This window comes from Fusarium flagelliforme, assembly GCF_020744385.1.
Source record: "Fusarium flagelliforme strain FIESC 12 MPI-CAGE-AA-0113 chromosome Unknown B0J16scaffold_6, whole genome shotgun sequence".
In the NCBI taxonomy this organism is placed as follows: Eukaryota; Fungi; Ascomycota; class Sordariomycetes; order Hypocreales; family Nectriaceae; genus Fusarium; species Fusarium flagelliforme.
Genome location: NW_025763508.1, coordinates 802,901 through 828,357, shown reverse-complemented (window position 1 = coordinate 828,357; position 25,457 = coordinate 802,901). Strand labels below are relative to the sequence as shown.

At 49.0% G+C, this 25,457-nt stretch overlaps 10 protein-coding genes and 1 non-coding gene across 11 annotated transcripts; 3 read left to right on the top strand and 8 right to left on the bottom strand.

The window, feature by feature from the left end:
* Nucleotides 1-740: 740 nt before the first annotated feature.
* B0J16DRAFT_387117 (uncharacterized protein) lies at nucleotides 741-1,686 on the bottom strand (the record flags this gene model as incomplete). The annotated part of the gene is made up of 2 exons (XM_046131644.1): nucleotides 741-847; nucleotides 897-1,686. The coding sequence occupies 2 exons, from the start codon at nucleotides 1,684-1,686 to the stop codon at nucleotides 741-743; spliced, it is 897 nt and encodes a 298-aa protein (XP_045979862.1).
* A 703-nt stretch (nucleotides 1,687-2,389) lies between these two features.
* B0J16DRAFT_387116 (uncharacterized protein) lies at nucleotides 2,390-3,464 on the bottom strand (the record flags this gene model as incomplete). Its single annotated transcript, XM_046131643.1, has 2 exons — nucleotides 2,390-2,541; nucleotides 2,597-3,464. The coding sequence occupies 2 exons, from the start codon at nucleotides 3,462-3,464 to the stop codon at nucleotides 2,390-2,392; spliced, it is 1,020 nt and encodes a 339-aa protein (XP_045979861.1).
* Nucleotides 3,465-4,809: 1,345 nt separating this feature from the next.
* B0J16DRAFT_416967 (uncharacterized protein) lies at nucleotides 4,810-6,636 on the top strand (the record flags this gene model as incomplete). The annotated part of the gene is made up of 1 exon (XM_046133644.1): nucleotides 4,810-6,636. One exon carries the CDS (start codon nucleotides 4,810-4,812, stop codon nucleotides 6,196-6,198), a length of 1,389 nt encoding a protein of 462 aa, XP_045979860.1. The 3' UTR covers nucleotides 6,199-6,636.
* A 1,032-nt stretch (nucleotides 6,637-7,668) lies between these two features.
* On the bottom strand, nucleotides 7,669-9,307 carry B0J16DRAFT_387114 (uncharacterized protein; the record flags this gene model as incomplete). The annotated part of the gene is made up of 5 exons (XM_046131642.1): nucleotides 7,669-7,683; nucleotides 7,734-7,948; nucleotides 8,004-8,753; nucleotides 8,805-8,930; nucleotides 9,049-9,307. The coding sequence occupies 5 exons, from the start codon at nucleotides 9,305-9,307 to the stop codon at nucleotides 7,669-7,671; spliced, it is 1,365 nt and encodes a 454-aa protein (XP_045979859.1).
* Nucleotides 9,308-10,220: 913 nt separating this feature from the next.
* B0J16DRAFT_346589 (oleate hydratase) lies at nucleotides 10,221-12,335 on the bottom strand. Its single transcript, XM_046128466.1, has 2 exons — nucleotides 11,340-12,335; nucleotides 10,221-11,294 (listed from the first exon to the last, which is right to left on the bottom strand). Exons 1-2 carry the CDS (start codon nucleotides 12,169-12,171, stop codon nucleotides 10,384-10,386), a joined length of 1,743 nt encoding a protein of 580 aa, XP_045979858.1. The 5' UTR covers nucleotides 12,172-12,335; the 3' UTR covers nucleotides 10,221-10,383.
* A 2,181-nt stretch (nucleotides 12,336-14,516) lies between these two features.
* On the bottom strand, nucleotides 14,517-15,371 carry B0J16DRAFT_346586 (uncharacterized protein). Its single transcript, XM_046128465.1, has one exon. It carries the CDS (start codon nucleotides 15,163-15,165, stop codon nucleotides 14,911-14,913), a length of 255 nt encoding a protein of 84 aa, XP_045979857.1. The 5' UTR covers nucleotides 15,166-15,371; the 3' UTR covers nucleotides 14,517-14,910.
* Nucleotides 15,372-16,189: 818 nt separating this feature from the next.
* B0J16DRAFT_387112 (hydroxymethylglutaryl-coenzyme A reductase-domain-containing protein) lies at nucleotides 16,190-19,795 on the top strand (the record flags this gene model as incomplete). Its single annotated transcript, XM_046131641.1, has 2 exons — nucleotides 16,190-19,347; nucleotides 19,396-19,795. The coding sequence occupies 2 exons, from the start codon at nucleotides 16,190-16,192 to the stop codon at nucleotides 19,793-19,795; spliced, it is 3,558 nt and encodes a 1,185-aa protein (XP_045979856.1).
* Nucleotides 19,796-19,987: 192 nt separating this feature from the next.
* Nucleotides 19,988-21,162, bottom strand: B0J16DRAFT_346583 (Isochorismatase-like protein). The gene is made up of 2 exons (XM_046128464.1): nucleotides 20,933-21,162; nucleotides 19,988-20,639 (listed from the first exon to the last, which is right to left on the bottom strand). Exons 1-2 carry the CDS (start codon nucleotides 20,999-21,001, stop codon nucleotides 20,028-20,030), a joined length of 681 nt encoding a protein of 226 aa, XP_045979855.1. The 5' UTR covers nucleotides 21,002-21,162; the 3' UTR covers nucleotides 19,988-20,027.
* Nucleotides 21,163-21,291: 129 nt separating this feature from the next.
* On the bottom strand, nucleotides 21,292-21,374 carry B0J16DRAFT_t234. Its single transcript has one exon. It is a non-coding gene; the product is annotated as a tRNA-Lys (tRNA).
* An 807-nt stretch (nucleotides 21,375-22,181) lies between these two features.
* B0J16DRAFT_346580 (cytochrome P450) lies at nucleotides 22,182-24,224 on the top strand. Its single transcript, XM_046128463.1, has 3 exons — nucleotides 22,182-22,500; nucleotides 22,547-22,931; nucleotides 22,977-24,224. The coding sequence occupies exons 1-3, from the start codon at nucleotides 22,255-22,257 to the stop codon at nucleotides 23,954-23,956; spliced, it is 1,611 nt and encodes a 536-aa protein (XP_045979854.1). The 5' UTR covers nucleotides 22,182-22,254; the 3' UTR covers nucleotides 23,957-24,224.
* A 196-nt stretch (nucleotides 24,225-24,420) lies between these two features.
* B0J16DRAFT_387109 (uncharacterized protein) lies at nucleotides 24,421-25,365 on the bottom strand (the record flags this gene model as incomplete). Its single annotated transcript, XM_046131640.1, has 1 exon — nucleotides 24,421-25,365. One exon carries the CDS (start codon nucleotides 25,363-25,365, stop codon nucleotides 24,421-24,423), a length of 945 nt encoding a protein of 314 aa, XP_045979853.1.
* Between the last annotated feature and the right edge of the window lie 92 nt (nucleotides 25,366-25,457).

Sequence of the window (25,457 nt, the reverse complement as noted above, 5' to 3'; positions counted from 1 at the left end):
TGCAGTCATCTTTCCGCCCGTACAACATCCCTGAATCTAAGACATGGTTGTATCGGAATAACCTATTGCGCTTATCGGTCAATTCCGATGTAATGAAGGTAGACGTAGTGAGAACTTCAATGGTCGACAACAGCATACCTGGGAGGTAAGGTCATAAGGGTGTTCCCGGTGTCTTCAATCACATATTCAGTGATCGAGCGATGCCTGGAAGTCTATTCTTCAAGGTGCTGCGATTTTGTTCCCGCTGATACCGTCAAACACAATGTGTAGTCACTTACATAGGATGGAATCGTATACCTGGGAAGGCAAACTGTAAGTTCGTAACAAACAGGTGCATAGTTACAACATCTTCACTTATTATGCCTATCGACTCACAGTCTGTCCGACTTGTCGGATAATGGTGATTTAAATAGAAAGAGGAGAACGGTATATATCGATCTCTTGATTGATGACTATTGGGGATTTCTAATAGGCCAAAGAATTGAGGCGTACAGGCTAAAACAACACGTTGATAAACACAAGCCTATGACCTTAAGACTAGAGTCTTAAGGTTATATCATGGGCCATACAAAGTAAACAATGACCGAAAGGAGTGCCATAAAAGCTTTCATCCTCTCACTCATCAAACATGAACCCACAACTCCCTCGTCACCATCCTCCAACACCAAGCCACACATGCTCTTCCATGTGAGTAACAGAAGAATTGGCGGCCACTTCTTCTAACTGACACCCTGACGTCTTTAGCTCAGCAGTTCAATGCCTTCTGCTTGTCGAATATCCGCCCGGCAGGAACAGCGATCAAGAGTTTCGCCACAGGGGAAACAAAAGTGATGGCCGCATTTACAAGCTTTAAAGAGTTAGAAATGCACAACGTTCGGAGAAGGGTTATAACTTACTCATATGGTCGCAGCCTCCGGGCTTCTCAATGAGATGCCCACACTTCGGGCACTTCTTCCACCCCGCCCTTTCACCTATGTCGAGCACTTCTTGTGACAGTGGATCCTCTGGACAGTCTCCCGTATGCCACTTTCCTTTGCATTTGGTGCATGTATCGGTCTTGCAAATAGCACAATGAGCAGTCCCTAGACGGATCTGTCCTAGAGGAATGAATGTAGAGCATCGCTGGTTGCTGCACCAAATACGCCTCTTGGCAGGTGTCCCGAATTCGACCTGTTTCGCCTCGTATCGCTTTACCAGCTCTTCGGAGAAGCTGTTGCTGACAGTGACTGGGATCGTCTTGTGGCAGCAATTTAGTGGAAACATGGCCTCTCGTTGTATTGTCAGGTCGGCAAATCGCTCGAGGCAGGTACGGCAGTAAGCGTGTGAACAGGGTGCCAGTATCATCTGCGACCTCGGTATCTTGTCTGCGCACGACAGGCATTCAGAGACAGAAACCTCGCGAGGTAGAGGGGGGCGAGGAGAGTTGTTTGCTGAACGGTTCCGAAGGACATAGTTTTTATCGTTGACGAATCTCTCGGTAAGTGCGGCCCCTCCTGTGTGCCGCTCAGTCCTCACGAGTGTCGGGATGCGTCTCGAGTTGCCGTTCGATCTGCGTGTCTCTGCGCGCCTCCTAATTCCCGAAGCGCTTCTCGAGGGGGGTTGGAAGCTGCCCGCATCGAGGACCATTTCCGCATTTGCGAAATAATCAGAAGTATAGGTGTCTTGGTTGTTTTTGATGTCGGCCATTTTGTCCATTACGCTAGTGTTGGCGTAGAGTTGTAAAGATTTGATGACGTTAGAAGATATAAATACTCTTAGGCATGTTTAGGCAAGGAAGTCAAAGAAGGTAAAGTTTAGATGATACAATCCGTCTCAGGAAAGACCAGACGGGAGCCCGGTGAAGGTTCGATGACATCGAATCACTGCATAAAAAGTATATTCTTTCCACTGTCATGATAGATTGCGAAAGGAATTAAGGTAGCAGGCACACAAAGTCAAAATGCTTAAACCTGAAGGTCCCGCGACTCATAGTTCCTGAAGTCTAACTACCTAGCCATATTGACCTTCAATAGGCAGATATCTCCTTTTACTTCATTACAGTAGATACCCAAGCAACTGGATATGGCTTGAAGGCAGCCATTCGACCCGGCCAACCGCCTTGCAATAAACTCACGACTCTCTCCTGGTTGAGTACACTTCTGCAAAGAAACTGTGTATCTTTCGAAATACCTAAGTAGTAGTCCCTGCCCTGTGTATACTCTGACAGGTGAGTAACAGACGAAATATTCTCTAATTCTAGGCTACCCAAAAAAAGTAGTCTTAGTACTACTCTAAGCTGGCATAAAGTGGTCAACTTATTTCGTCCCATATGATCTCGGTCTCCCTTTTTCCAATCATCTCAAGCCCAAGAGACCGATCTAGTCCGCAAATTCGTATCTTTGTAGTGACTTTACATGTCTCGATCGGAGGTGCTGTCGTCGTCGTCGTCGCCGCCGATGGCATCTCTTCGATTATAAAGTCGTTCCTCGTCCACTTGACGGCACAAACATGTCTTCCATTTCCCTCCGCAGACATAACAGAATTCATGTCCACAAGAACATACTGAGTGAGTCCCTCGTTGTCAGTCAACGTCAATAACATAGAAAGACTTGCTTACCCATGTGATTGCACCCCAAAGTCAGCTCAATTAGATGCCCACACTTGACACATCGTTTCCACCCCCTTTTCTCTTCCAAATCCAACACCTTCTGCGACACATCATCAACGGGGCAGAGACCCCTATGGCCGGGTCTCTTGCATCGTACACAGGTCGTAGCCCAACATACCGTGCAGCTTGCCGTGTCTTCCGTTGTGAACGAAGGTGGGATGAAATTGGAGCACTTTGCGTTGCTGCAGTAGGTTCGATCGACCGTCTCGAATTCTATCTTTTTCTCCTCAAATCCGGTGACCATAGACTCGGTAATAAAACGGCTGTGGTTGCTGGCGGTAATGGGGATAGGCTGACCACAGCACTTCGGTGGAAATAGAGATTCATCGTTGAGAGTGGTGTTGATGAGAGTGACGAAACATGTGCGACAGAGGGTGTGGAAGCAGGGTACCTCAGTCGTCTGTATCTCGGGGAAGTCATCTCGGCAGACTATGCATGCCTTCATCTTCCCTTTCCCTTTGATGATGGAGACGGGATAGTCTTCATGGTCGACGTAGGCGTTGTAGACCTTGAGTAGGTCATAGGTCTCGTCGTCGAGACAATCCCTGGGGCAAATACCAGTTTCAGCAGGCATCGCATCGGGGTTTTCATCCAGTCTCAGAGCCAACAAGTGGTCTCTTTCAGCTTGTTCATCTGCTTCCAGTAATGCCACAATCAGCTCAATATCCTCCCCTGGGGCATCAGCCAGTCGGATAGCAATCTGTCTGTCTTTTTGAGTTTGGTGGTCATCTTCGAGTAGGGACGCGATCAGTGCTGCATCCGCCTCAACAGCCAGCGCGATGCTGAGGGCAAGAGCATAATCACCAGCCTCATCCATGATGATAGTGGATGGATGATAGAGGCCTCAGGGTATTAGAAGAATTGGCCCCCGAGAGCATAAGATATGAAATAATCTGGCCACATTAGGTCAGCCTCGACTAGCACTTAGGCTATTTTATTATGATACCTGGGAAGCAAACAGAGAATTGGTGGAGACTTCGACGGGGAAGTGACGACGGGACGGCTGCCAACATCCTGACAGTGCCCGTAAGTGATAGTAGCCCATACTCACTTCCCAGGCTTTTATGAACAAGTATAATATTAATGCACGCTTGCAATTGCTAATTGTAGCCTGGGGGATCTAATCTTCAAAGCGCTGCCATTATATCCCTGCTGGTGTAGTTAAGAATCTAACTGGCAGTCCGCTTCTTCCTGTTTAAACCACCTCACCATCTCTGAGCATAAGCCAGATAGACTGTGAGTTTACATGCATAACAAGTAAAGATATTAGAGCCACGCACTTATGTAGCCTTGGTAACATGCCTCGTCATGTATACGGTTCCATAGGTGATTACTAAGAGGGTGTTAGCTTTCCCTATCTCACAAATACTCTTCTAATTTACATGTTCATCCATACATTCTCATCAGAATCAGTTCCTAGAGGCTTAGGACGCTAAGATAAAGTAGCCTCTCGATTCCCAAGATCTAAATTCATTTCAAGCAGAGCGATTGACCCTAATCTATAATTAAATTGTTTCGTCTCTTGTGCTGTTGGGGGCTAACTTATCCTATACTCTGGCGACGATCTATTGTACTTAGGATAGTGTCGGAAAAGGGAAACTTTGCCAGACAGAGTATACAGAACAGGGACTACTTGCGATAGATACAAAACTTATTGGCAGATATGTACTCAATCAGAAGAGAAACGTCTTTGCTTCTTAGTGAGAAAATATTCAGTCCCGAGAAGTTGTGTTGTGTCCACAGAATGAACGGATACTTGTGCTTCTATTGCTAGTTGAGGCAATGTAGTTGCTGTCTTTTGGAGTCATAGAAACTAACGAGGAGATAAACTTTGTCGGATACCTGAACCGCAAAGGCACTTCTTCTAAGTTTTCAACAACCTTTGCGGGGATACTTTGCCTTTCGGACACCATATAGGCAGCTCTGCTGTGAAACAATACGATGCATATAAAGTGTTGGGCACTTCGTCCTGCTAAGGCTGTTTGAAGACCTATCCCTTAGAGCTGCTCACTAGCCTCCTTCTCTCAGGCTCCCCTTCTCTCGCTCTCATCTGAGAAATCTTTCTACTGCACCCCTTCTCACATTTTCATTCTATCGTGTTCATCATTCGGCTCCCATTACCATTTTATCCATTCCCTCAGGCTCGTCCGCGATAGCTCAGCATGGACGCATCACAAGTCCTCGCGCTGAGCATTGCCGAGGCCGTGGAAGCTGATGCAGCTATTTTGGAGCAGTACCGTCGAGAGGACCAAACTACCAGAGCTCGTATGCTCGCCCAGGCACTGGAAGAGAATCGCCAAGTGACCATTGAGCCACTCAACGATCAGGCTGCTCTTGACGAGGAAACACTGAACAGTTTTCGTCTACTCAACATTGCCGCTCCAGATGGGAGTGAGAGTTCACATGAGGATAGCGAAGAGGTTGAAGAGCTAGTTGCTGAATTTTTTGAGAGTGTTGAAGTTGCTCAGCATGCTGAGGGCACTGGCGATACACAAGAGAACGAGTATAACTCTGACAACACCGAGGACACCGACAATACTCACGAGGTTGAAACCCCCAGACAACAGCCTGAAGACGTGAGTGCCTATCGAAGGAGAGATGTTTCTGGCTGGTCCCCCGGTGACGACTGGGCTCATGCACCAGAACGAAGCGATCCTGCTCCGAAATCAAAGCAGTGTATGGTCTGTGGAAACAGGTATTCTGAGCTCGGTACTTTTGAAGCACGCTGCGGTTGTATCTGGTGCCAAAACTGTCTTGTCGAAAGAATCGAACTATCCATGAGAGACGAGTCTTGCTTCCCGCCTGAATGTTGTGGGCCTTCTACTATCTTGATTCATTATTGGAGCCCACTCATTTCGCGGAAGTTACTTGACCGATATTTGGAGAAGGAAGTCGAGTTTAGAACCGCGAATCGAATTTACTGCAGCGATAAAGTATGCTCAACTTTCATTACGCCTCTTTCCATCGAGTTAGCGGGGGGGATTGCACGCTGCAGCCGTTGCAAAAAGCGAACTTGCACCTTTTGCAAGCAAGACTGGCACGAGGGTATCTGCCCCGTTGAAGAAGAAACGCAGGTTGTCCTGCGCCTCGCAGAACAGGAGGGCTGGAGAAGGTGCGGAAAATGCCATCACCTGATTGAGCTCACCATTGGGTGCTACCATATGAGTAAGTCTTTCCACTCCAGATATCTCACCATCAACTCTCTAACATCAATGAAGCCTGCAATTGCGGCCATCAGTTCTGCTACCTCTGTGGTACGCGCTGGAAGAATTGCGGTTGTGTACATCAAGATGAGGACGGGCTCCTCGATACGGAAGACGATTATTCAGATACGGAAGACGAGGATTCAGAGCTCGAAGAGCCCGAAGAGAGGGCGGCGGCTCGACCATTACCAACGCTCTGGCAGGACAACCCACGAGAAACTGCAGACGAGTACGCCGAAAGAAGGCATCGACAAGCTGAACGAGAAGCGCACTATCCAGATTGTCAACATCAGCGTTGGCATTTTTCTTTCGGTGACAATCAATGCGATGACTGCGGTCATATCTTGAGGGTAATAATTTCGACCTGCCAGAACTGCCACAAGAACGCATGCAGGCAATGCAGACGAGACCCTCCCATATAGTAGGGTCATTCGATGGTATTTCAAGGCTAAAGTCACCGGAAGAAACTAGCCTAACTTATAAAGCTGGCATGGGTAGAGTGTCCGAAACATTACGTTGCTTAGGTCTTGGAAAGCCAATATTTCTGATGCGATGGCAGATCATAGGGCATCTTGAGTGGCTGTTATGCTGTGGTAGTTGTGACAATCATGTCAATACATAAGGCTCTGAGGCTCCTTCTTGCTGCCGACATTGTGTTGGAAGGGCAAGCTGTGACAGTTAGCAATGTGTAGCGAAGGGTAGGGAACTGGGGTCGATTAACTGACTAAGAGCTTGGTCCGTTGGATGATGACTTGTTGTGTTAGGTTGTTTGAAGTTGAAGGAGGAAGAAGTTACCTTGCGTATAGCTTGGCAGCTGCTGTAATATATGTGTTATTAGAGTTTAGTAGCTGATGTAACTTGCATGCCTGACCTTACTGAGATTTGACCTACTGGAGGTTGCTATTGATGATACTTTGAAGAGAGAACTTATCCTAGCCTTGCTGTTTAGAGATACCCTTGCCGTTTATAAGGCTCTGCGATATAACATGGGCTAAGACAATGTTATATACGATAGACAGACCTGGGGCTCTATAGCTACTAATTTAACTCACATGAAGTACATTTTGGTCCATCCCTTGTTCATTCATCCCTGTTCTCGCTGATGCAGTAATGTAGTAGAGCCTGCCTGCTATAGACTCTTGCATCAACAAGATTTCTGACTGGAACCATCACCGCCAGCATTCAACATTTTGTCGGGGCCTGGGCTAGTTTCGATCTTGCAGAATTCATCATGGCATCTGATGCGAGTTCATTACCTACCTACTCTTACCCCCGATTCAACACCAGAACTGCTGGCTGAAATAGAATCTAGGAAGATTATGAACAACAATACCTAGCTGCTGAGTACTATTCCAGTTCCGATATGATTTTCCGGACGATAGTGGGCAATGGTTTGACTGATATCATTTCCTCTCATGGTGCGTAAGGTTGGATTACTTTATCGTGGTTGTTGGCGTTGCGGTCGACGAAACCAGGTCAAACATGCAAGGAACAACATGCTGCATGAGATGACACTGCTACGAACCCAAGCCCCATGGTTAGAAGACTGATAACAGATTTGCATGTGGCTTTTATGTGATTTTATTGTTTTCCTTCTGATTCCACGTCGCTACTGAAACAGTTACATGATACACTAATACTCTCGCCACATCTCGACTCGCTTAGTGTACTTTTCCCTTCACCATCACTCAAACAACACTCTCGATATAAAATCATAATTATACACGACGTTTCTGTTCGCACTGGCCACAAACTTGGTATTTGCATCCGATGCAGAACCACGATGAGCGAGGACTGATGCAGCCGCAGTCAAAGCATCTAATCGGTTGGTTTCTGCAATCCATTAGCGTGTGCTTGCACTGATGGTTGGGAGGTTCTCGAACCAAAAGAACAGAGTTGCGTGGCCGATGCAAGACCCGACTTGCGGACCCCTGCCCAGATTCATTGTCGACAGTTGGATTGAAATCTGGTGCTTGTGGGTTGAAGGACGATTCGGCAACAACCTTTTCCACCGCTTCCCGTTTCTGACGTTCAGCCCACCAGGGGCATTGGCACTGCGCTCGGCTTGAGTTGCATCGGTAACAGCAATCAGGGCAAACTGAACAGCCTTTAGTTGGTTGCTTGTAAGTTGAACTGGGAATCGCACAACTTACAAGCGTCCTTCTCATTGACCCGATGGCAGAGGTAGCAAAGTCCTTGCTTTGCTTTCTCGGGCGCAGGTAAAACCTGATCTGGCGGCTGGGTGACCTCACCGTCGAGCTTTTGGTCTCCAGGCGACCCGTTCGCGGTTTCGTCATTCCCATACTTCTTTTCCAGGAAGCCACGCAACGTCTGAAAGTCAAAAACCGCAGAGTTGATGTTGATTGGTACCAGTTCTCCGCAACATGTAGGTGGAAAAGCAACAGCCCCCCGAACTGAAGAATTGACCAGACTGGACAGACAATCTGAGCAGTACTGGTGGCTGCATGGGCATGTAGTAATCAGCTCGGTGGAGCTTTTGTGACAGATGAAACACTCCACTTCCTCCTTCTTGGCCGTGGTCAAGCCAAGTGTTGGATATTGGCTCAGCACGATGCTCCATTTGGGAGGCACAGCCTTGTCCTGGCCGTTGATGTCCAACAAGACGTCTTGGGGAGGAGAGTTGGCGGTTGAAATGTCCCTGGACTCGTTCTTGGTGGGCGTAACCACCGGATCAGAATCAAAGGAGATCAGATCCTCTTCCAAATGGGGTTCAGAAGAGGGCACAACTGCCAAATCTGTAGGGCTAGACACACCAGGCGCGTTTTCTGGCGGAGTGCTCTGGGGCGCGCTTCGAAGGAATGACATTGCATCCATGGTCATCCGAGACAGTCTGGGCTTCGCAATTTTGGCGACACGCTCTCCAAAGTCCATTGTATGTTTGGCTTGGAATGACGAGTTAGTTTAGCAGATCTATGTACGACAGAGATACCCACCTTTGGCAACATGTGTGGTAGAAGTGGTTTTGGCGTGACCGCGCTCCTTATCAGGGCTTTTGGTCAGAGGGCCACACGCAACAAACTTAGGGTCAGAACGATAGGGTGAAGTGCCGACAGTGGCAGCTGTGGTCGTGTTATCCGAATCTCCCTCCTAGGTAGTTTCGGGCTGGTCGACCACATCGGAGCTGTCTGTTGAATCATGGTTAGCAGTGAGCGTCTCGTGTTTACCAAAGAGGCCTACCAGGAGCTTTGTCAGGAGTGGTTCCTTCTTCACCTAGTTTGACGCGACGAGCGACCTCTTCGGCATCCCACACAATAGTGCCTGAGGCGACGCCTAGAAGATAAGAGCGGATTAGTCGTAGCTCGACTATGTGTTGAGGGATGTTTTCATCTCCATCAGTGTGGGCTGCCTCGAACTCATCCAGGTGGTTGAGTTGGTACTGGGCAGTATGCTGCATACCAGATTCTTTGAGAGCTTCCATGGCGGCAACAGTAGCCATCTCGACCAGAGGATGTTTCGAAGAGTAACAACTCTGGATAGTTCCGGGGATGGGATGATGAAGAAGAAGACGAAGAGGAAGACGAAGAAGAAGAGAGATGTTGAGGGATGAAAGGACAACCTTCTAAACTTTTAGATGAAGGTGGGGGAGTGATGAGATGAAAACAGTACTGGAAGGGCAGAGATGAGAGTGAGAGGAGGGATATGGGTGGGGTAGTAGGAGGGGATGTTGCCTGGACCGTTGCTGGGGAAATTAGTAGAAAGGGAGAGAAGGTGCGGGTGGACTAGGAAGCCGTAGCCTGAGGATTAGAAGCCGTAGCCTAAGGATTAGAAGTCGCAGCCTAAAGATTAGAAGCTGGAGCCTGATGCTTCAGTATCGGAAGTGCCTAGCGTTTCTGGTATGGAATTTCAGGATGACGAAGTGCTTCTGTCGGCCGGGCTTTCTCTTGACGCAGATGAGGGGACTGGCTCGAAGGAAGGTGCTGCCAGGGAGGCAGTAGTTCGAAGTCGCTCCCAAGCGGGCTGTTGAGTGTGATGTTTCAGTGTTAATATGATCTTGACTATTCGTAATGGATATGCGTGTTTATTGTGTTTTTATTGTGAGTAGAATGCTCGATGCATATCGTGATGTAAGAAGAGAAGGAAGAGGGAAAGGGGCTAATGATAGGCAGTACACTCCGCGGTAGTTGCAGGCAGCGCGACCCCATAGTCGGGAGTAAAATAATGGGTGTGACAGTGGGTTTTGTTGAAAGGTAAGAATACCTATGATTGAGAACGAAGGATGAGCTGGTGCCTATTACTGTTATTGAAATGTTGCTATCTCAGAGAGCAATCAATCTAAGCAATAGTTAAGCATGGATGTTAGTAGGTGATATCAGCAACTCAAGTCAGAATGTAGGCCCGACTCTCAATTCCGGTCAACCAAAACAGATATCTAACCATTCATTGTCCCATTTATGAAGATACAAAGTTACATAGTATACATAGTATACATGAAGTCAAGCACAAGTATGTCGAGTCCACCACCACCCCATTTTGTTACCTCCTAACGCCTTTTGTATTCCAGTTCCCAAGCCCTCAAGTCATCATCGTTTTCAACGCCATTCCCAATGTCAAAACCTCATGATCTTCGCCCTGCACACCCGGTGGCTGCTTATCCAAGCCCATAAGTCCATACACAGCTAGCTGTGCCGACCGCACCGAGTACTCCATCGTAAACGTCACTTCCCGCTCGATCTCGACAAACTGTCCCATCAGTCCCAAGTTCTTGCTTCCATCGGGAATCACATTCGGTCGATCTCCTTTCTTGCGCGTGAGGAACGGGCTTCCGATCAGTGGCATCAGACATGGAACGGTGATGGAGCGCTCAAGCGTTGGCTGGAGGGGGAAGACCATTAGGTGTAGCAGCTCGGTGAGGATCTCGGCACCTGTGCACTCTAGCATGGGTTTCCTGACGTATCGGCCTTGTTGGTCAGGGAAGAGACCGTAGCCCCAGAATACGAAGACCCCGTCGGGTTGGTCTCTAACGTATGGCTGCTGGGGGATTGTTAGGGAAAGCATCCAAGGACAATCGCGGAAGGTCAAGAGAGGCACGGCGCCGGTAAGTGTGCCAGTCCATTTGCACAGATGCTCAAAGAACGCTGTATCGCGAAGGGTGACGGTGAAAGAAAGCCAGGTCGACTTCGATGGTCGGTCAAAGAAAGCTTCGGGGTTGCCAAATGTTTGTGGGCGCTCCAAAGCAAGTCTATCCCAGAAAGTCCATGAAGGGTCGAGCTCGTGAGGTGCTGAATCACGCAACTCCATTGTCGGCGGGGGTCGATCGTTTGCGCCGTAACCCATACCAGAAGTCAACGAGCCAAGAGTTAGAAACACAAGATCATCAGGCCCCAGCGTTAATGGGACGTGTTTGCTGTCTTGGTATGTCTTCAAAGCGGTAACTCTCAAGTCAGATCCTTCATCCTCTATCTCCAAACCGCTAACAAGTATGCCTAGCCAGGTTAGACAAACATCTCTTTAAGCGAACGCAAACTTACCGTGCCGAAACTCGACATCCATTGCTTTGAGATACTGCGTCAAAGGCTTGATGATGGCCTGGAAGTCCTCCTCTGGTGCCTGCTCTACACCTGACAATGTTCCCATATTGGGAAACTCATGCAGCATCCGGTGCAAGCATCGCCTGAACTCAACAGCGCTGCACCAAGGGTGAAATCGATTCAGCGACGACCATAGATCCCAGAAATTCGTCTCGAAGAAGTCCGGTTCAAATAAAGCTTGGATCTCAAGCCCTTCCAGCTCTTCCTCTGTCTCAAGAACCACCCTCATCAAGTCGCATTGGTTCTTTACACTCAGGCCCATGGTGCTCACATCAACCGCTTCAGGCTTCTCTTTCCCGTACTCGTCGAAAACTTGCCTCACCAACCGTGTTCCTGAAGCACCCAGCTTCTTGCTCTCCTTGTTGAAGCGGCGCAGTCGGGCGGCCAGTGTCTCGCCTTCAGTGTCGGAAGGCACCTTTTCCAGCATACCATACAAACAATGGTATGTGAGACTCATTTTGCGAATGGCAGATACTCGATATCCCGTTTCCCAAGATGGTTTCGAGAATGCCGCCATTGAGCCGCCCGCTTTCGATGAGGCCTCGAGAATATGAATGTGGCTACCCGGTACATGCGCATCGTCGATCAGGAAGACAGCAGCAGCAAGCGATGCAATGCCTCCGCCGACAAGCCAAATGTGCGGGCTCTCAGAACCCGAGCCATTGCTGCTTGGGCTGTTGCTGAGACTGATTACACCATTATTCTCGTCAGAAGTCACCTTGGGATCGCCATGACTATCCTCCATCCCCAATGAGTTGTCGTCCGTTCTCATTAACCTCCGACCAGGGAGCGTTGGATCGTCTGCCGCAAGCGAGAAATAGACGAAAGACCCTTGCCGATTGCTGCGTTGTCCAGCTTAGTGATGCGAATTGGCAGACTTATAATTGGTGAAAGGATTTTCTGCTTTCTTTTTATCTTTCGACAATGCTGATAACAGCTTAGCTTTAATATTTGCAGAGACACATCCGGGGAGAACGAAGATCACGAGAGCATGGCGAGAATTTATGACCGGACCTCCCTGTCCTCAGCACGAACCCATCCACGGCCCGGTCCATCCATTACAAGACGCACATAAGGGCTCAACCACATCACTTTGGCCAATCTCTGACGACCTGTCTGTTTTGGTTTCAAGATTTTTCTCAGCCTCAAGAAGTGGATTGATTGGAAAAAGTGCTGTCTTTCCAATCGTACGATGTTTGTTGGCGTGATAGTGGGTGGACCGGGCTTGCATCGGAAGCGGGCCGCTGCTTGCTACGGAGGGAAGGGTCTAGAGCACCGGAAGACATCGGTGCTTGGCATTGCTGCGTTTTACAGGATATATATGCGGTGAGTCTCTGTTATATCTGACAATGCTTGAGTTAGGCTATACAGCCATTGACTAACTAGATGTTCGTTTGAAGGTTGTCGGGTTTGTTGGCAGCCCAACAGTTTAAAACGGCATCACATCATGGAATCGAAAGCAGCCAATACGCCTTCGTCCTCGGTTTGTGCCGTTGAGCTACCCTAGCGCGCCGGTAGTCTAAATCCAGAATTGGCTCTCGTGCACACAAAGACCAACGGACTTTGATTGAGTTCGACCGCCTACCGACGGGAACTCTTGAGTGTCTTTCGATGATCTGACACTCCATCTTCCGGCTTTCAGGGTCTACGGCCCCGCAAGATGCCCTCCGGATTGTGGACCTTCAACGGCCGAGTCATGGTAAACGAAAGCAAGGGTGCCTTCTTCAAGGACGATTCTTGCATCATTGACATGGTAAAATGTTCACTTCTCATTTCTGAAACAAAGATATCGCTCTTTCTGCATCATTGTGTCGTGTTTACGCGGATCCGGGTAGTTACCGATGCAGGCAGCCGTGATTTACCGGCCTGTACTACTGGTACCTGACATGATATGAGTTTCAAAGGAAGGACTTGCAATCGTGATCTGGTTGCGACAGCATTGGCAAAGGGATACCAAACACAGCAAGGATTGGGTGAAGTCGATCATACAATCAAGCGAAATTGTAGACAAGGTCAAAGGAACTCGCTTGAACAATGAATGACGTTTGATGATATGAGCTCTTCGGCTCCCGATTCCAGAAGCGATTTCTTATTGTCGCACAACCTGGAGAATTGCCCTTGTATTCATATCCGCTTTATCCAACAAACTTCACCAGTGAAGCTTTGGACAGAGCTACTGGGTAGCACAGAGGTCATCGTCAAGCTTTAGGACTACTACAGAGAATGGCCTAAGATTAAGCCTAGATCCGGATGTCATTTCGTCTCTTAGGCTCTCGTCAGTCAAGCTTCATGATATCCTCATGGAGAGCAAGGCGATGAGGGTGGGAGGGCGTCAATATTGATCGAGAACAAGATTGCCGGTTGGCTCATCTCACGTCACAAACAAGTGTCCAACTGCATCGGTAGTTTCCGAAGCTCCAAGAGGGTGCATCGGAGTCGTATGCAGCTCGACGTCAAAAGGAAACATCTGCCGCAGATGGACCTCACCACCAACGTCTGTCATGAGTAAATTTGCTCAAGAGCCTTTAGATCCTCGGCTCAGATGATCAAATCTTATCAATCTGTCCTTTGCTACACATTAAATCGCTCTAGCTACCGGTTTCTACCCTTCAGACCCCACAATAGCCGAGCTAGTGCAGAGAATTGCGCATGGAGAGCCTCAATGGTGATAGTGGCATGGGCCACTGATTGATAACGAATGCCAAGACATGGACACTTGCGGAGAATTTTACGTACAAGACCGAATTCATTGTGGGCACGACCGGAGAGATTAGGGTCGACGATATCTGCTTGTCGAGGTTCTACTGTATGGTAGTTACAGAGTACGTGTACGACAAAATACGGTACATCTAATCGGCATCGTCTATGCGAACCAATTGGTACAGTTACGGATCCATTTTCCTCCATATGGAGATCGACAACAAAGCACCCAGACTTTTTTTCTTCGTTGGCCGCCTCGAAAGTGGATGATTCAGGGATCTTGGAGAAGACGTCTCCACTTGTTCCCGCCAACGCGTCTACGGAGGCTTTTGATCACGCGTTAAGCAATTCATCATCAAGAAGAGGCTGCGCCTTCGGTACATTTTCAAAGACCTTCTTAAACTGAAGCTGACACACGTAATGCCAGAGATCAATACTCAACTCGGCGGTGATTACTCTTGTCATCATTGACGGATGAATTGCATGTTCCGCGTCTTGTTGGTGGTGTTGGTTTAGTGGTATTTGCGTATTCGGTTTTTACGATTACGAGAACCTGAGATTACCAAGGGATTAGAAGCGTACAGACGCCCTCCATGTCATTACCCGCCCAGCCATGACGGCAGCCGAAACATGAAGTTGTGATACTTTTTATTTGATTAGATATCAAAGCCAAGAGGAAAGTTATAGCCGTACAGAACAATTGCTGCGTGTCAGACAAAGAAACGCAAGTCAGATATAGCCCGGCGGCCCGTCTGCACATATCTGGGAGCTTGACCAACAAGATGAAGCCTGGCGGCCTGTGCTGTAACAATCAGCATATTCTTCTTGAAGTCACTTGACAACCTTTACAATTTGACACAATCAGGAACCGCATCATGATCGCCGGCAAAAGGAGTGTCAAGCCTGACCCTGTAGCCCACGCAGTCGATACGCCACACCATGAAAAGGGCCTGATTATAAGGCACCCTAGACCTAAATTGTGTAACCAACACCCCCGAATCGTGGCTAGACTGACATTGTGAAAGCGCCGCTGCCAACACTGCGTCAGGCCTAAATTGCATCTCATCCCCGACTTTTATGCCCCGGTAGGATGCATTGAAAGGAATAGTACAGGGTATTGGATTGGATGAGAGAGTGTAAAGGAATTGGCCAGTAGGACTAAAGCAAGGAAATAAAAGAATTTTGTATCCGTACAGTAGCACATCTTGTCACTTTTTCTTGTCCCAGTATCATAGGTATAGAGTGCAATTTCAGTAATGAGGCTGCTAGTATTGTGGCTAGAAAGAATAGAGAAAAGAAAAAAAAAGATCATTTCTCCACGCTAAGAAAACGCTCGGCCTTATTGTCTCTAATTTTCTTTGCTCTGGTAGAGTAAAGCGGCGGCCTGCCACTACGACCCTCCGACCGACAGTTTGAATATCCCTCCACTTTCTTCCGGTCTCCATCATTTCCCGCTCTCTTTGTGACGGGCATCCATTACCAGCACCAGTACCATCCCATCTCCAAGGTACCACGTCCTAACCTAACGGTAGACTAATCTCTCCCTCCACACCCAACACATCTTCCTTGACCCCCTTTTACCTCTTTTTTCTCCTACCTTACTTTTTTCCTCTTCCTCACCTCTCCTCCTCCTTCCTTCTCACGTCAGAGAATTATACTTTTGTTTCTCTGTTGAAAGTTGGTGTGCGGTCGTTCATTCGTCCCTGCCTGTCTCTTTTTTTTTCTGTGGCTGCTGCTCCTCCCAGCTTCAGCTCCAAGGCCTCAACGCCTTGTCTGCCCCTCCACCGCGTTTTGACCCTCCGCCTCGAATACTTTCCAAGCTGAAGGACTGCCACCTTTGAGTAAAACGTGAGTGTTGCATTACGTCTCTTCTAAGCCTCGCTTCTACATTATCATCTGCCCCCCACGAACCCTCCATTTCTTTGTCGTGCTGCCTTCAATGGCTTGAAGTACCCCTACTGCCTCCTGCAGATCTTGACTTCGTTCCCCCGGACTTACACCTGCGCTTAGACCAGTCTACTCGAGATCAATATCAATGTGGTAAACGACATCACCGTAACTCTTCCAAACCTCGAATCGAATTCAACACCATGGCTTCGATTCTTCTACCGAAACGCTTCCGTGGCGAGACCGCCCCTACCGAGAAAACTACACCGTCATGGGCGTCCAAGCGACTCACACCTATCGCCCAGTTTATCTCCCGTATCGCAACCTCTCACCCCATCCACACCGTCGTCCTCGTCGCCGTCCTTGCGAGCACTTCATACGTCGGTCTGCTTCAGGAGAGCTTCTTCAGCACTGATGTCCCTACTGTTGGCAAGGCCGATTGGTCTTCCCTCGTAGAGGGCAGCCGTGTTCTACGCGCAGGTCCTGAGACTTCCTGGAACTGGAAGGCTATCGAGCAGGACTCTGTTGTCGAGGCCGGTTCTGATGCCGATCACCTCGCTCTCCTGACTCTCGTCTTCCCCGACACCCTCTCTGCCGAATCGTCCAGCAATGCTCCTCGTTCCGCCCACGTGCCTATTCCTAAGAACCTCTCTATTACACCTCTTCCCTCGACTGAGAACCCTTTCACCGCCTATTCTCAAGACAGCATCCTCGCCTACTCTCTTCCTTACGCTGAGGGTCCCGAGTTCCTCGCTGCTACCCAGGAGATCCCCAACGAAGATGCTGTCGAAACTGAGACCGAACACGGCCGCGAGAAGAAGACATGGATCATGAAGGCTGCCAAGGTCAACACCCAGAACAGTGTTGTTCAGTGGGTTAACAATGCTTGGACTGAGTTCGTTGACCTTCTGAAGAACGCCGAGACCCTCGACATTGTCATCATGTTCCTGGGTTACATTGCCATGCACTTGACCTTTGTTTCCCTCTTCCTGTCCATGCGCAAGTTGGGATCCAAGTTCTGGCTCGGTATCTGCACTCTGTTCTCCTCCGTGTTTGCCTTCCTCTTCGGTCTTGTGGTTACCACCAAGCTGGGTGTTCCCATCAGCGTTATCCTTCTCTCTGAGGGTCTTCCTTTCTTGGTTGTCACCATCGGTTTCGAGAAGAACATTGTCCTGACCCGCGCTGTCATGTCGCATGCCATTGAGCACCGACGCCAGATCCAGAACTCCAAGTCTGGCAAGCGATCTCCTGAGCGCTCCATGCAGAACGTTATCCAATACGCCGTTCAGTCTGCTATCAAGGAGAAGGGTTTCGAGATTATGCGCGACTACGCTATCGAGATTGTCATTCTTACCATGGGTGCCGCCTCTGGTGTCCAGGGTGGTCTCCAGCACTTCTGCTTCTTGGCCGCCTGGACTCTCTTCTTCGACTTCATCCTCCTCTTCACCTTCTACACCGCCATTCTCAGCATCAAGCTCGAGATCAACCGCATCAAGCGTCACGTTGACATGCGCATGGCCCTTGAGGATGATGGTGTCAGCCGCCGAGTTGCCGAGAATGTTGCAAAGAGTGACGGTGATTGGACGCGCGTGAAGGGTGATTCTTCCATTTTCGGTCGCAAGAGCAGCAGCATTCCCACCTTCAAGGTCCTGATGATCCTCGGCTTCATCTTTGTCAACATTGTCAACATCTGCTCAATCCCATTCCGCAACCCCAGCTCTCTGTCCACCATTCGAACTTGGGCTAGCAGCCTCGGTGGTGTTGTTGCTCCCCTCTCCGTTGACCCCTTCAAGGTTGCTTCCAACGGTTTGGACGCTATCCTGGCTACAGCAAAGGCCAACAACCGACCTACCCTGGTTACTGTTCTCACTCCCATCAAGTACGAGCTTGAGTATCCTTCTATTCACTACGCTCTTGGCTCTGCCATCGACGGAAACCACCCCGCTTACGTCGATGCTTTCCACCACCATTTCCAGGGATACGGCGTCGGTGGCCGCATGGTTGGCGGTATTCTCAAGTCCCTTGAGGACCCCGTCCTCTCCAAGTGGATTGTCATTGCCCTTGCCCTGAGTGTTGCTCTGAACGGTTACCTCTTTAACGTCGCCCGCTGGGGTATCAAGGATCCCAATGTTCCCGAGCACAACATCGACCGAAACGAGCTCGCTCGTGCTCAGCAGTTCAACGACACCGGTTCAGCTACTCTTCCCCTCGGCGAATACGTTCCTCCTACTCCTATGCGCACTCGACCCACCACTCCCGCCATTACCGATGATGAGTCCGACAGTCTTCACATGACCAAGGCTCGCTCTGCCGACCTGCCTAACCGAAGCAACGAGGAGCTCGAGAAGCTTTTGGCTGAGAAGCGAGTCAAGGAGATGAGCGATGAGGAAGTTGTTTCCCTGTCTATGCGTGGAAAGATTCCTGGTTATGCTCTTGAGAAGACTCTTGGTGACTTCACCCGCGCTGTCAAGATCCGACGTACTATTATCGCTCGCAACAAGGCTACCACCGACCTGACCCACTCCCTCGATCGATCCAAGCTTCCTTACGAGAACTACAACTGGGAGCGCGTCTTTGGCGCCTGCTGTGAGAACGTTATTGGATACCTGCCCCTGCCTGTCGGTGTTGCTGGTCCTCTTGTTATCGATGGCCAGAGCTACTTTATTCCCATGGCTACTACTGAGGGTGTCTTGGTTGCCAGTGCCAGCCGAGGTTGCAAGGCTATCAACTCTGGTGGCGGTGCCGTTACTGTTCTTACTGCCGATGGTATGACCCGTGGTCCTTGTGTTGCTTTCGAGACTCTTGAGCGTGCTGGTGCTGCCAAGCTTTGGCTTGACTCTGAGGCTGGTCAGGATACGATGAAGAAGGCTTTCAACTCTACCAGTCGATTCGCTCGTCTCCAGTCCATGAAGACTGCTCTTGCTGGTACCAACCTCTACATCCGATTCAAGACTACTACCGGTGACGCTATGGGTATGAACATGATCTCCAAGGGTGTCGAGCATGCCCTCAGCGTTATGTCTAACGAGAGCGGTTTTGAGGACATGCAAATTGTCTCTGTTTCCGGAAACTACTGTACCGATAAGAAGGCCGCCGCTCTCAACTGGATTGACGGTCGTGGTAAGGGTATTGTCGCCGAGGCCATCATTCCTGGTGAGGTTGTCCGCAGTGTTCTTAAGAGCGATGTCGATGCCCTTGTCGAGCTTAACGTTGCCAAGAACTTGATCGGTTCCGCCATGGCTGGTTCAGTCGGTGGATTCAACGCCCACGCTGCCAACATTGTCGCTGCTATCTTCCTTGCCACTGGTCAGGACCCTGCTCAGGTTGTCGAGAGTGCCAACTGTATCACCATCATGAAGAAGTGAGTTTATTCCTTTATAGTATTCTGATCATTGCTAACCCATCCCAGCCTCAAAGGTGCTCTCCAAATCTCCGTCTCTATGCCCTCTCTTGAGGTCGGAACCCTTGGTGGTGGTACAATCCTCGAGCCTCAAAGCGCCATGCTTGACATGCTTGGTGTTCGCGGTTCTCACCCCACTAACCCTGGTGACAACGCCCGCCGTCTGGCTCGTATTATCGGTGCCGCTGTCCTTGCTGGAGAGCTTTCTCTTTGCAGTGCTTTGGCTGCTGGTCACCTTGTCAAGGCTCACATGCAGCACAACCGAAGTGCTGCTCCCTCTCGCAGTACTACCCCCGCTCCCGCTCCCTCTCCTATGACTCCCGTCTCTCTGGCCATGAGCAACTCTCAGGAGCGTTCGGCATCAACAACATCAATGAGCGCCGCTGCCATTCAGAGATCAAAGCGATAAACGAGCGTTTGCATTTGAAGGAGTAGTGTATGGAGATATAAAATAGAGACGCATGTATGACATATGGAATGGGATGAATGGGTCATACAACATGGAGTTTTCGCATTGGGACATTCTGGAAAGGTCGCGCAAAGCGTACATACATATACAGTCGTCGAAAGATGCAAATATGGAGTGGTAGTATGAGTTTAATACCGCTTCAAATACTCAATTTTAATCCTTTTTTTGTTACTTATGAGTAGTTCTTTACCTTTTCCACTGCGTCTCCAAGTGACGTGAACTTGATACCCTTCTCTTCCATGCCCTTTCTGCACTCATCCCACTTATCAGGCATGACAGGCTTCGTTCCTTCATTAACAACCCACGTTGTATATCCCTCCTTAACAGCATCTTCCGCCGTTGCCTTGACACAGAAGTCTGCCGCTAACCCAACGACAAAAACATCCGTAACCTCCTGCTCTCCCAACATACCTGCCAACCCACTATCACTCACCCTAAACGGATCGTAAAAAGCACTATACATCTCAACCCTCTCATCCTGGCCCTTTTCGATAACAGCGTGCACGCGCGAGATGTCTAGTTCAGGAACGAGTTCAGAACCTGGTGTGCCTTGGACGCAGTGCGTGGGCCATAGGGTGGTTGTGTAGCTGCGGGAGGAGTCGCGCGGGTGTGTGATTTGCGTGGTGGATGTGTAGGGCGTTGAGGATGGGTGGTTGGATGCGAAGGAGATGTGAGATGGCGGGTGGAAGTCTTTTGTTGCGAGGATGAGGTGGAAGGGGAGAGCTGTTAGGGTGTTTATTGGGGAGGCGATTGTGCGGCCCTGGGGGACTGCAAGGGAGCCGTTCTGATGATGTTAGCTGTGTTCATTCAATTTTCTGAGAAGATGGTACAAGATGTCGTGAGATGCAGATGTGTGGGTTCGTGAGGTTGTTGCTTGGAGAAGTCTTTGTGATCGTCTCACTCTTATCTCACTCGTGTATCAAGCACAAGATAGATCAAAGCCTGAGTTGAAGCACTGAACTGCGCTCATTTTCTCTACCCCATATCTCACCATTAAACTGGACAAGCCTCTACTACATGCACCATGTCTCATACTGCGACACCATCCATCTACACCATGTATAGGGATTGACTTACAGGCGGGCAGAAGTCTTCTTGGAAGTCAACGATAATAAGAGCCGGTTTGAAAGGTTTGTCGTTCGTCATGATAGCTGCAATCCGATGTACTCTTGAGTTTCTGTATGGCAATGAGGGTTTATGTTTACAGAGTGAGAGTCTTTGGCGAGGACTGGCGATGACGATGTGGAACGGAAGACAGACCAGCTGATAAGAACCGAACGCCGCATTTTCGGCCCCGCACTTCCGGGTATATCACAAACATGCAAAAGTCACCATCACATACAAAAATGCAAACTACGTTTACTAACCAAACCTTACAAAAGCTTCAAGATGCAAAAAAAGAATGCCACGATGTTAGAAATCGTTTTTATAGGAACAGCCCGATGCGGGGGTCGAACCCGCAACCTTGAGATCGCGTACTCGTAAGAGTCTCACGCTCTACCGATTGAGCTAACCGGGCGTGGCTCTTAATTGTTGAAAGAAGATGTCTCTATTGCAGATCATATTCGTGAGGAGAAGGATTTCTTGTTGGAGAAGAAGAGTTTTTTAGGGAGTGGCTGTGGGCGGCGGGTGGAGGGTTTAAATTAGTGAGGTGGACTTTCAGGGACAGCCTGGCTTTTTGGGTGGAGTGCTACAAGTACAGTGGAGGAAGTTACCCTGTAGATTTTGGTTCAAAGGGGATTTAATGGTGAGGATTGATGCTGTTGTTTACGTTCTATCATTGGAGACTTCTGGAATATACCTTTGTTCCAGGGTCTCTCTTTAAGGTGAGATGGAGCTACTGTTGTGTCACTGAGTGGCTGTCACAACTCATAATGCACTCTCATCTGTTGGTTCCTGAACACGACCAACACTTTCAATAAGCGAGTAGGCGCGCATGCAACAACTTCCCAAGTCCTCGGGCGGATATATATGAAACTTCTATCTTGGTTATACCTCTGCATCCTTCACAAAACAGCATGAACATCAACCTTCGTACTCGTATGCAACGACGTCACAACAATACAACTCCTCATGACGATGCCTAGCGAATCCTTCCAGATCCCTGCATACACGCACATACTGTTATCTCTCCACGGCATAGCGAAGCCAGGATACACCATCCATCTCTTCGAGACAGTTAGTGCTGACGAAACGGCAGAACATAATTGGCAATGTTTTGCACTAAAACAGCTACCGCTACGCCATCTCAAGCGGTGGACCTGCGGAGGAGCTTGTTCCCGGCCTCGCCTCTCCCCACGCTAGAGCCATTGTGGATTGTTGAATGAAACGGCATGGATTAAATACAACTCTCTCCCCGCGGAGGCCCCCTTGGAAAGCCTGACGGTCGTATCTTCAAAATGTCTATGGATGTAGGGCCTGAGCTGCTGGCTCGACTGCCCGCACTGACAAGCCCTCTCGGTTTGGCTGCTGTCGCTGCTGTTTTGCTTATCGGACTGTTTATCACCGAGAAGTTTATTAGCGTGCCTTATCCTGAAGGTATTCCGCTTATAAGGGAACCTAAGGGTGCGAAGCGGTTCAGTTTGCGGACGCGATGGCTGTATTTTACGGATTGTAAATCGCTTTTTCACGAAGCTTACCATGATGTGCGTATTCTACTCACGTTTTATTGACGAGGCTAACGTATGGCAGTATCTCAAAGTGGGAAAGCCAGTCGTCCTTCCAGGCTTCGGCGTCAGAATAGAAGTTTATCTCCCCCAGGATCAGATGAAATGGATCATGGCTCAACCTGACCATGTTCTCGACCAAGGACAGGCTTTCGCTGAGATTGATCAAGTCACATGGGCTCTCGGGCACGATCGATATGTCGTGGATGCCTGGCAGGGCATGATTGTCAAGTATGACCTGAACCGCGCAATTGAGGTCATTGCCAATAGCATGAAGGATGAGCTGGCGGTGGTATTTGATGACCAGTTTGGTACCGATACGGAAAATTGGAAGACGGTTGATCTTACGCAGACTGTTAAGATGATCGTTGCTCAGGCTGCTAGTCGGTTTACGGTCGGACTGCCACTTTGTAGGTTTTCTTGACTACTTGATGAGGGTATTGCTAACGGTGTAGGCCGGAACAAGGAGTATCTTCAGAATGTTCTGGATACTGATGAGCTTTTCATCTTGAACGCGGGTCTTACTGGAGGCATGCCTCGTATTCTTTCACCAATCACAGGTACTCTCTTCGGTTGGTTGGTCGAAAGCAAAGTCAAGCAGTTCAAGAAATGGGTTGTTCCTCTATTGAAGGAACGTTTCGACAAGGCCCAGAATCACCAAGAAGAGCCGCAGGAAGACGACATCCTTCAGATGATGGTCCGATATGCCCTCAAAGAACGACCAGACGAAGTCGGCAACTGGGATCTGCTCGCGCGACGCATCGTAGCCTCGAACTTTGGCTCTGTCCACAACACGCAGCTATCAGTCATCAACCTACTTCTCAACGTTCTTGGTTCTGATGCAGAGTACAACACCATCTCTGTTCTCCGCGAAGAAATGGATCGTATTCTTGGTTCCGATGACACCTCCGGCTGGACAAAGAGTGCAATCCAATCCATGACTCGCGCCGACAGTGTCTCTCGCGAGTCAATCCGTCTCAACTCCTTCGGCTCCCGCGCCATCTTCCGCAAAGTAATGACACCAGACTTCAAGACTCAAGACGGCTACCACCTTCCCCAAGGCACCCTTACCAACTTCATCAGTTACCCCGCAATGACCGATGAAACACAATACGAGGACGCCCTCAAGTACGATCCCTTCCGCTTCTCACGCGCGCGCGAACTAGCTGTTAGCCAAGGCGAGAAAGCACCTCCTGTCACATTTGTCACCACATCACCCGAGTTCTTGGCCTTTGGTCACGGAAAGCATGCTTGTCCTGGCCGCTTTCTCGTTGACTTTGAGCTGAAGATGATTCTGGCATACATTGTTAAGAATTACGATATTAAGTTCCCGGATGAGTACGAGGGGAAGAGACCACCCAACTTCTGGATCGCTGAGGCTAATAGCCCACCGAGTGGTGTCAAGATAGAAGTCAAGAGGAGGGAGAAGAAGTAGACATTTGTTTGTTTGTTCTCTTGTTTGATGAGAACAAGAAGAAAAGCAGCATGTATTAAAGAAGACGCTGGGTATATGTGTGTTCTAGTACAGGAAATCGCAATTTATGCAGCATTCCATCATCCAATCATTCCATCATCGCTCATAAACGCTTTGTAATAACACCAATATGGCCACTTTATGTGGACCAAAACAGACGCTTTGTAGTAACACCACCAATATGGCCACTTTATGTGGACCAAGCAACCCCTTGATATACACCCCCCGAGAGGATAAGAGACGAAAAGCTTAGGTCGTTTTATGTGACTTTAGACCAGCTTATGATCTTTGAGGTAAGGTTAGAGGAGAATTGCTTTGGTGCCTAGAGGGCAACCCACAAGCTCTTCATCAACTCTCGACTCATAAGTAGGATGATTACCGCCGCAGCGCATATGCGACTGTCGGGGCATCAGAAAGAGTAGCCACTAAGGGCATACAGAAGAAAAGCCTTTGGCCATTTTTTGTGAGCTCTGAGAGTCAAGCTTTAGACGATAGTCTTTGCCCAGTAGTCGACTGACCATCAACGCATCCTTTTTTTGCTTATCGACCCATTCTCGCGTAGTCTCCTTTTGCTTGTCAACCCAATTTTGCGTAGCGACCTGAGCCATTTTGAGGTATTTAGCGGGATTGGGGTTTTGTTTGTTAACCCAGTTTTGTGTAGTTGTTTTGAGAGATTTGGCGGGCTTTTCGCTAGATTGGGGACTGCTGGAGGGGCGAGAACGGTGACGAGAGCGATTGGAGTTGCCAGATTTGTCAGAACGACGCTTGTCAGAGCCAAGAGGTTCATCAGTGCAATGTTTGTTAGAGCTCTGTGAATTCTCAGGGCAATGAGTAGGCAGCTCGCAAGTTTGTGTGACTTGCGAGACATATGGAGCGTGAGAGACAGACTTGACCTCGAGATGAGACAAGTCCGTGTTGACACCCTGCTCGACATATGCATAGTAGTCGTCATTGCTAGTGAATAGACTAGTCGCTGTGGTATCAGCGTAATAGTCGTATCGACCAGCTGCTTCATTCCAAGACGCAGACATTGGTGCCATCGACTCAGTGTCGACATAATAAGCACTGTTGTCTGCGTTTGGGTATGGCAGAGGCTCTCTCTCAGCCAAAGAAGACACCGACTCAGTATCAGCATAATAGGCACTATTGTCTCTGGTCGGGTATGGCAGAGTCTCGCTCGATGCCAAAGAAGTCACTGACTCAGAGAAATAGGCATTAGAGGCTTCGGTTGAGTATGGTATGGGTGTCAGGGACGAGTATTTGCCTGTCCAGCCTGTCCAGTCTTTGCAGGTAGACATCTTGGAGGCTTTTCTGGCAGGGTAGTACTCGTTTGACTCTTGAGAGTCGTCATAGTAGTCGTAGAAAGACATGATGAGAGGCTTTGTAAGTGTAAACAGCTTTATAAGCGTAAAGAGCTTTATGTGCGTGAACAGCTTTATGTTTGTGAACAGCTTTATGTGTA

Coding starts and splice junctions, on each gene's coding strand:
- B0J16DRAFT_346589 (XM_046128466.1), bottom strand. CDS start 12,171: ATGAGAACGGACGACAACTCATTGGGGATGGAGGATAGTCATGGCGAT. Junction 11,295..11,339: donor GGATGTCGAGTTTCGGCACG/GTAAGTTTGCGT, acceptor TAACCTGGCTAG/GCATACTTGTTAGCGGTTTG.
- B0J16DRAFT_346586 (XM_046128465.1), bottom strand. CDS start 15,165: ATGAGATGCAATTTAGGCCTGACGCAGTGTTGGCAGCGGCGCTTTCAC.
- B0J16DRAFT_346583 (XM_046128464.1), bottom strand. CDS start 21,001: ATGACGAACGACAAACCTTTCAAACCGGCTCTTATTATCGTTGACTTC. Junction 20,640..20,932: donor AAGAAGACTTCTGCCCGCCT/GTAAGTCAATCC, acceptor TAACATCATCAG/AACGGCTCCCTTGCAGTCCC.
- B0J16DRAFT_346580 (XM_046128463.1), top strand. CDS start 22,255: ATGTCTATGGATGTAGGGCCTGAGCTGCTGGCTCGACTGCCCGCACTG. Junction 22,501..22,546: donor TTCACGAAGCTTACCATGAT/GTGCGTATTCTA, acceptor AACGTATGGCAG/TATCTCAAAGTGGGAAAGCC. Junction 22,932..22,976: donor TACGGTCGGACTGCCACTTT/GTAGGTTTTCTT, acceptor CTAACGGTGTAG/GCCGGAACAAGGAGTATCTT.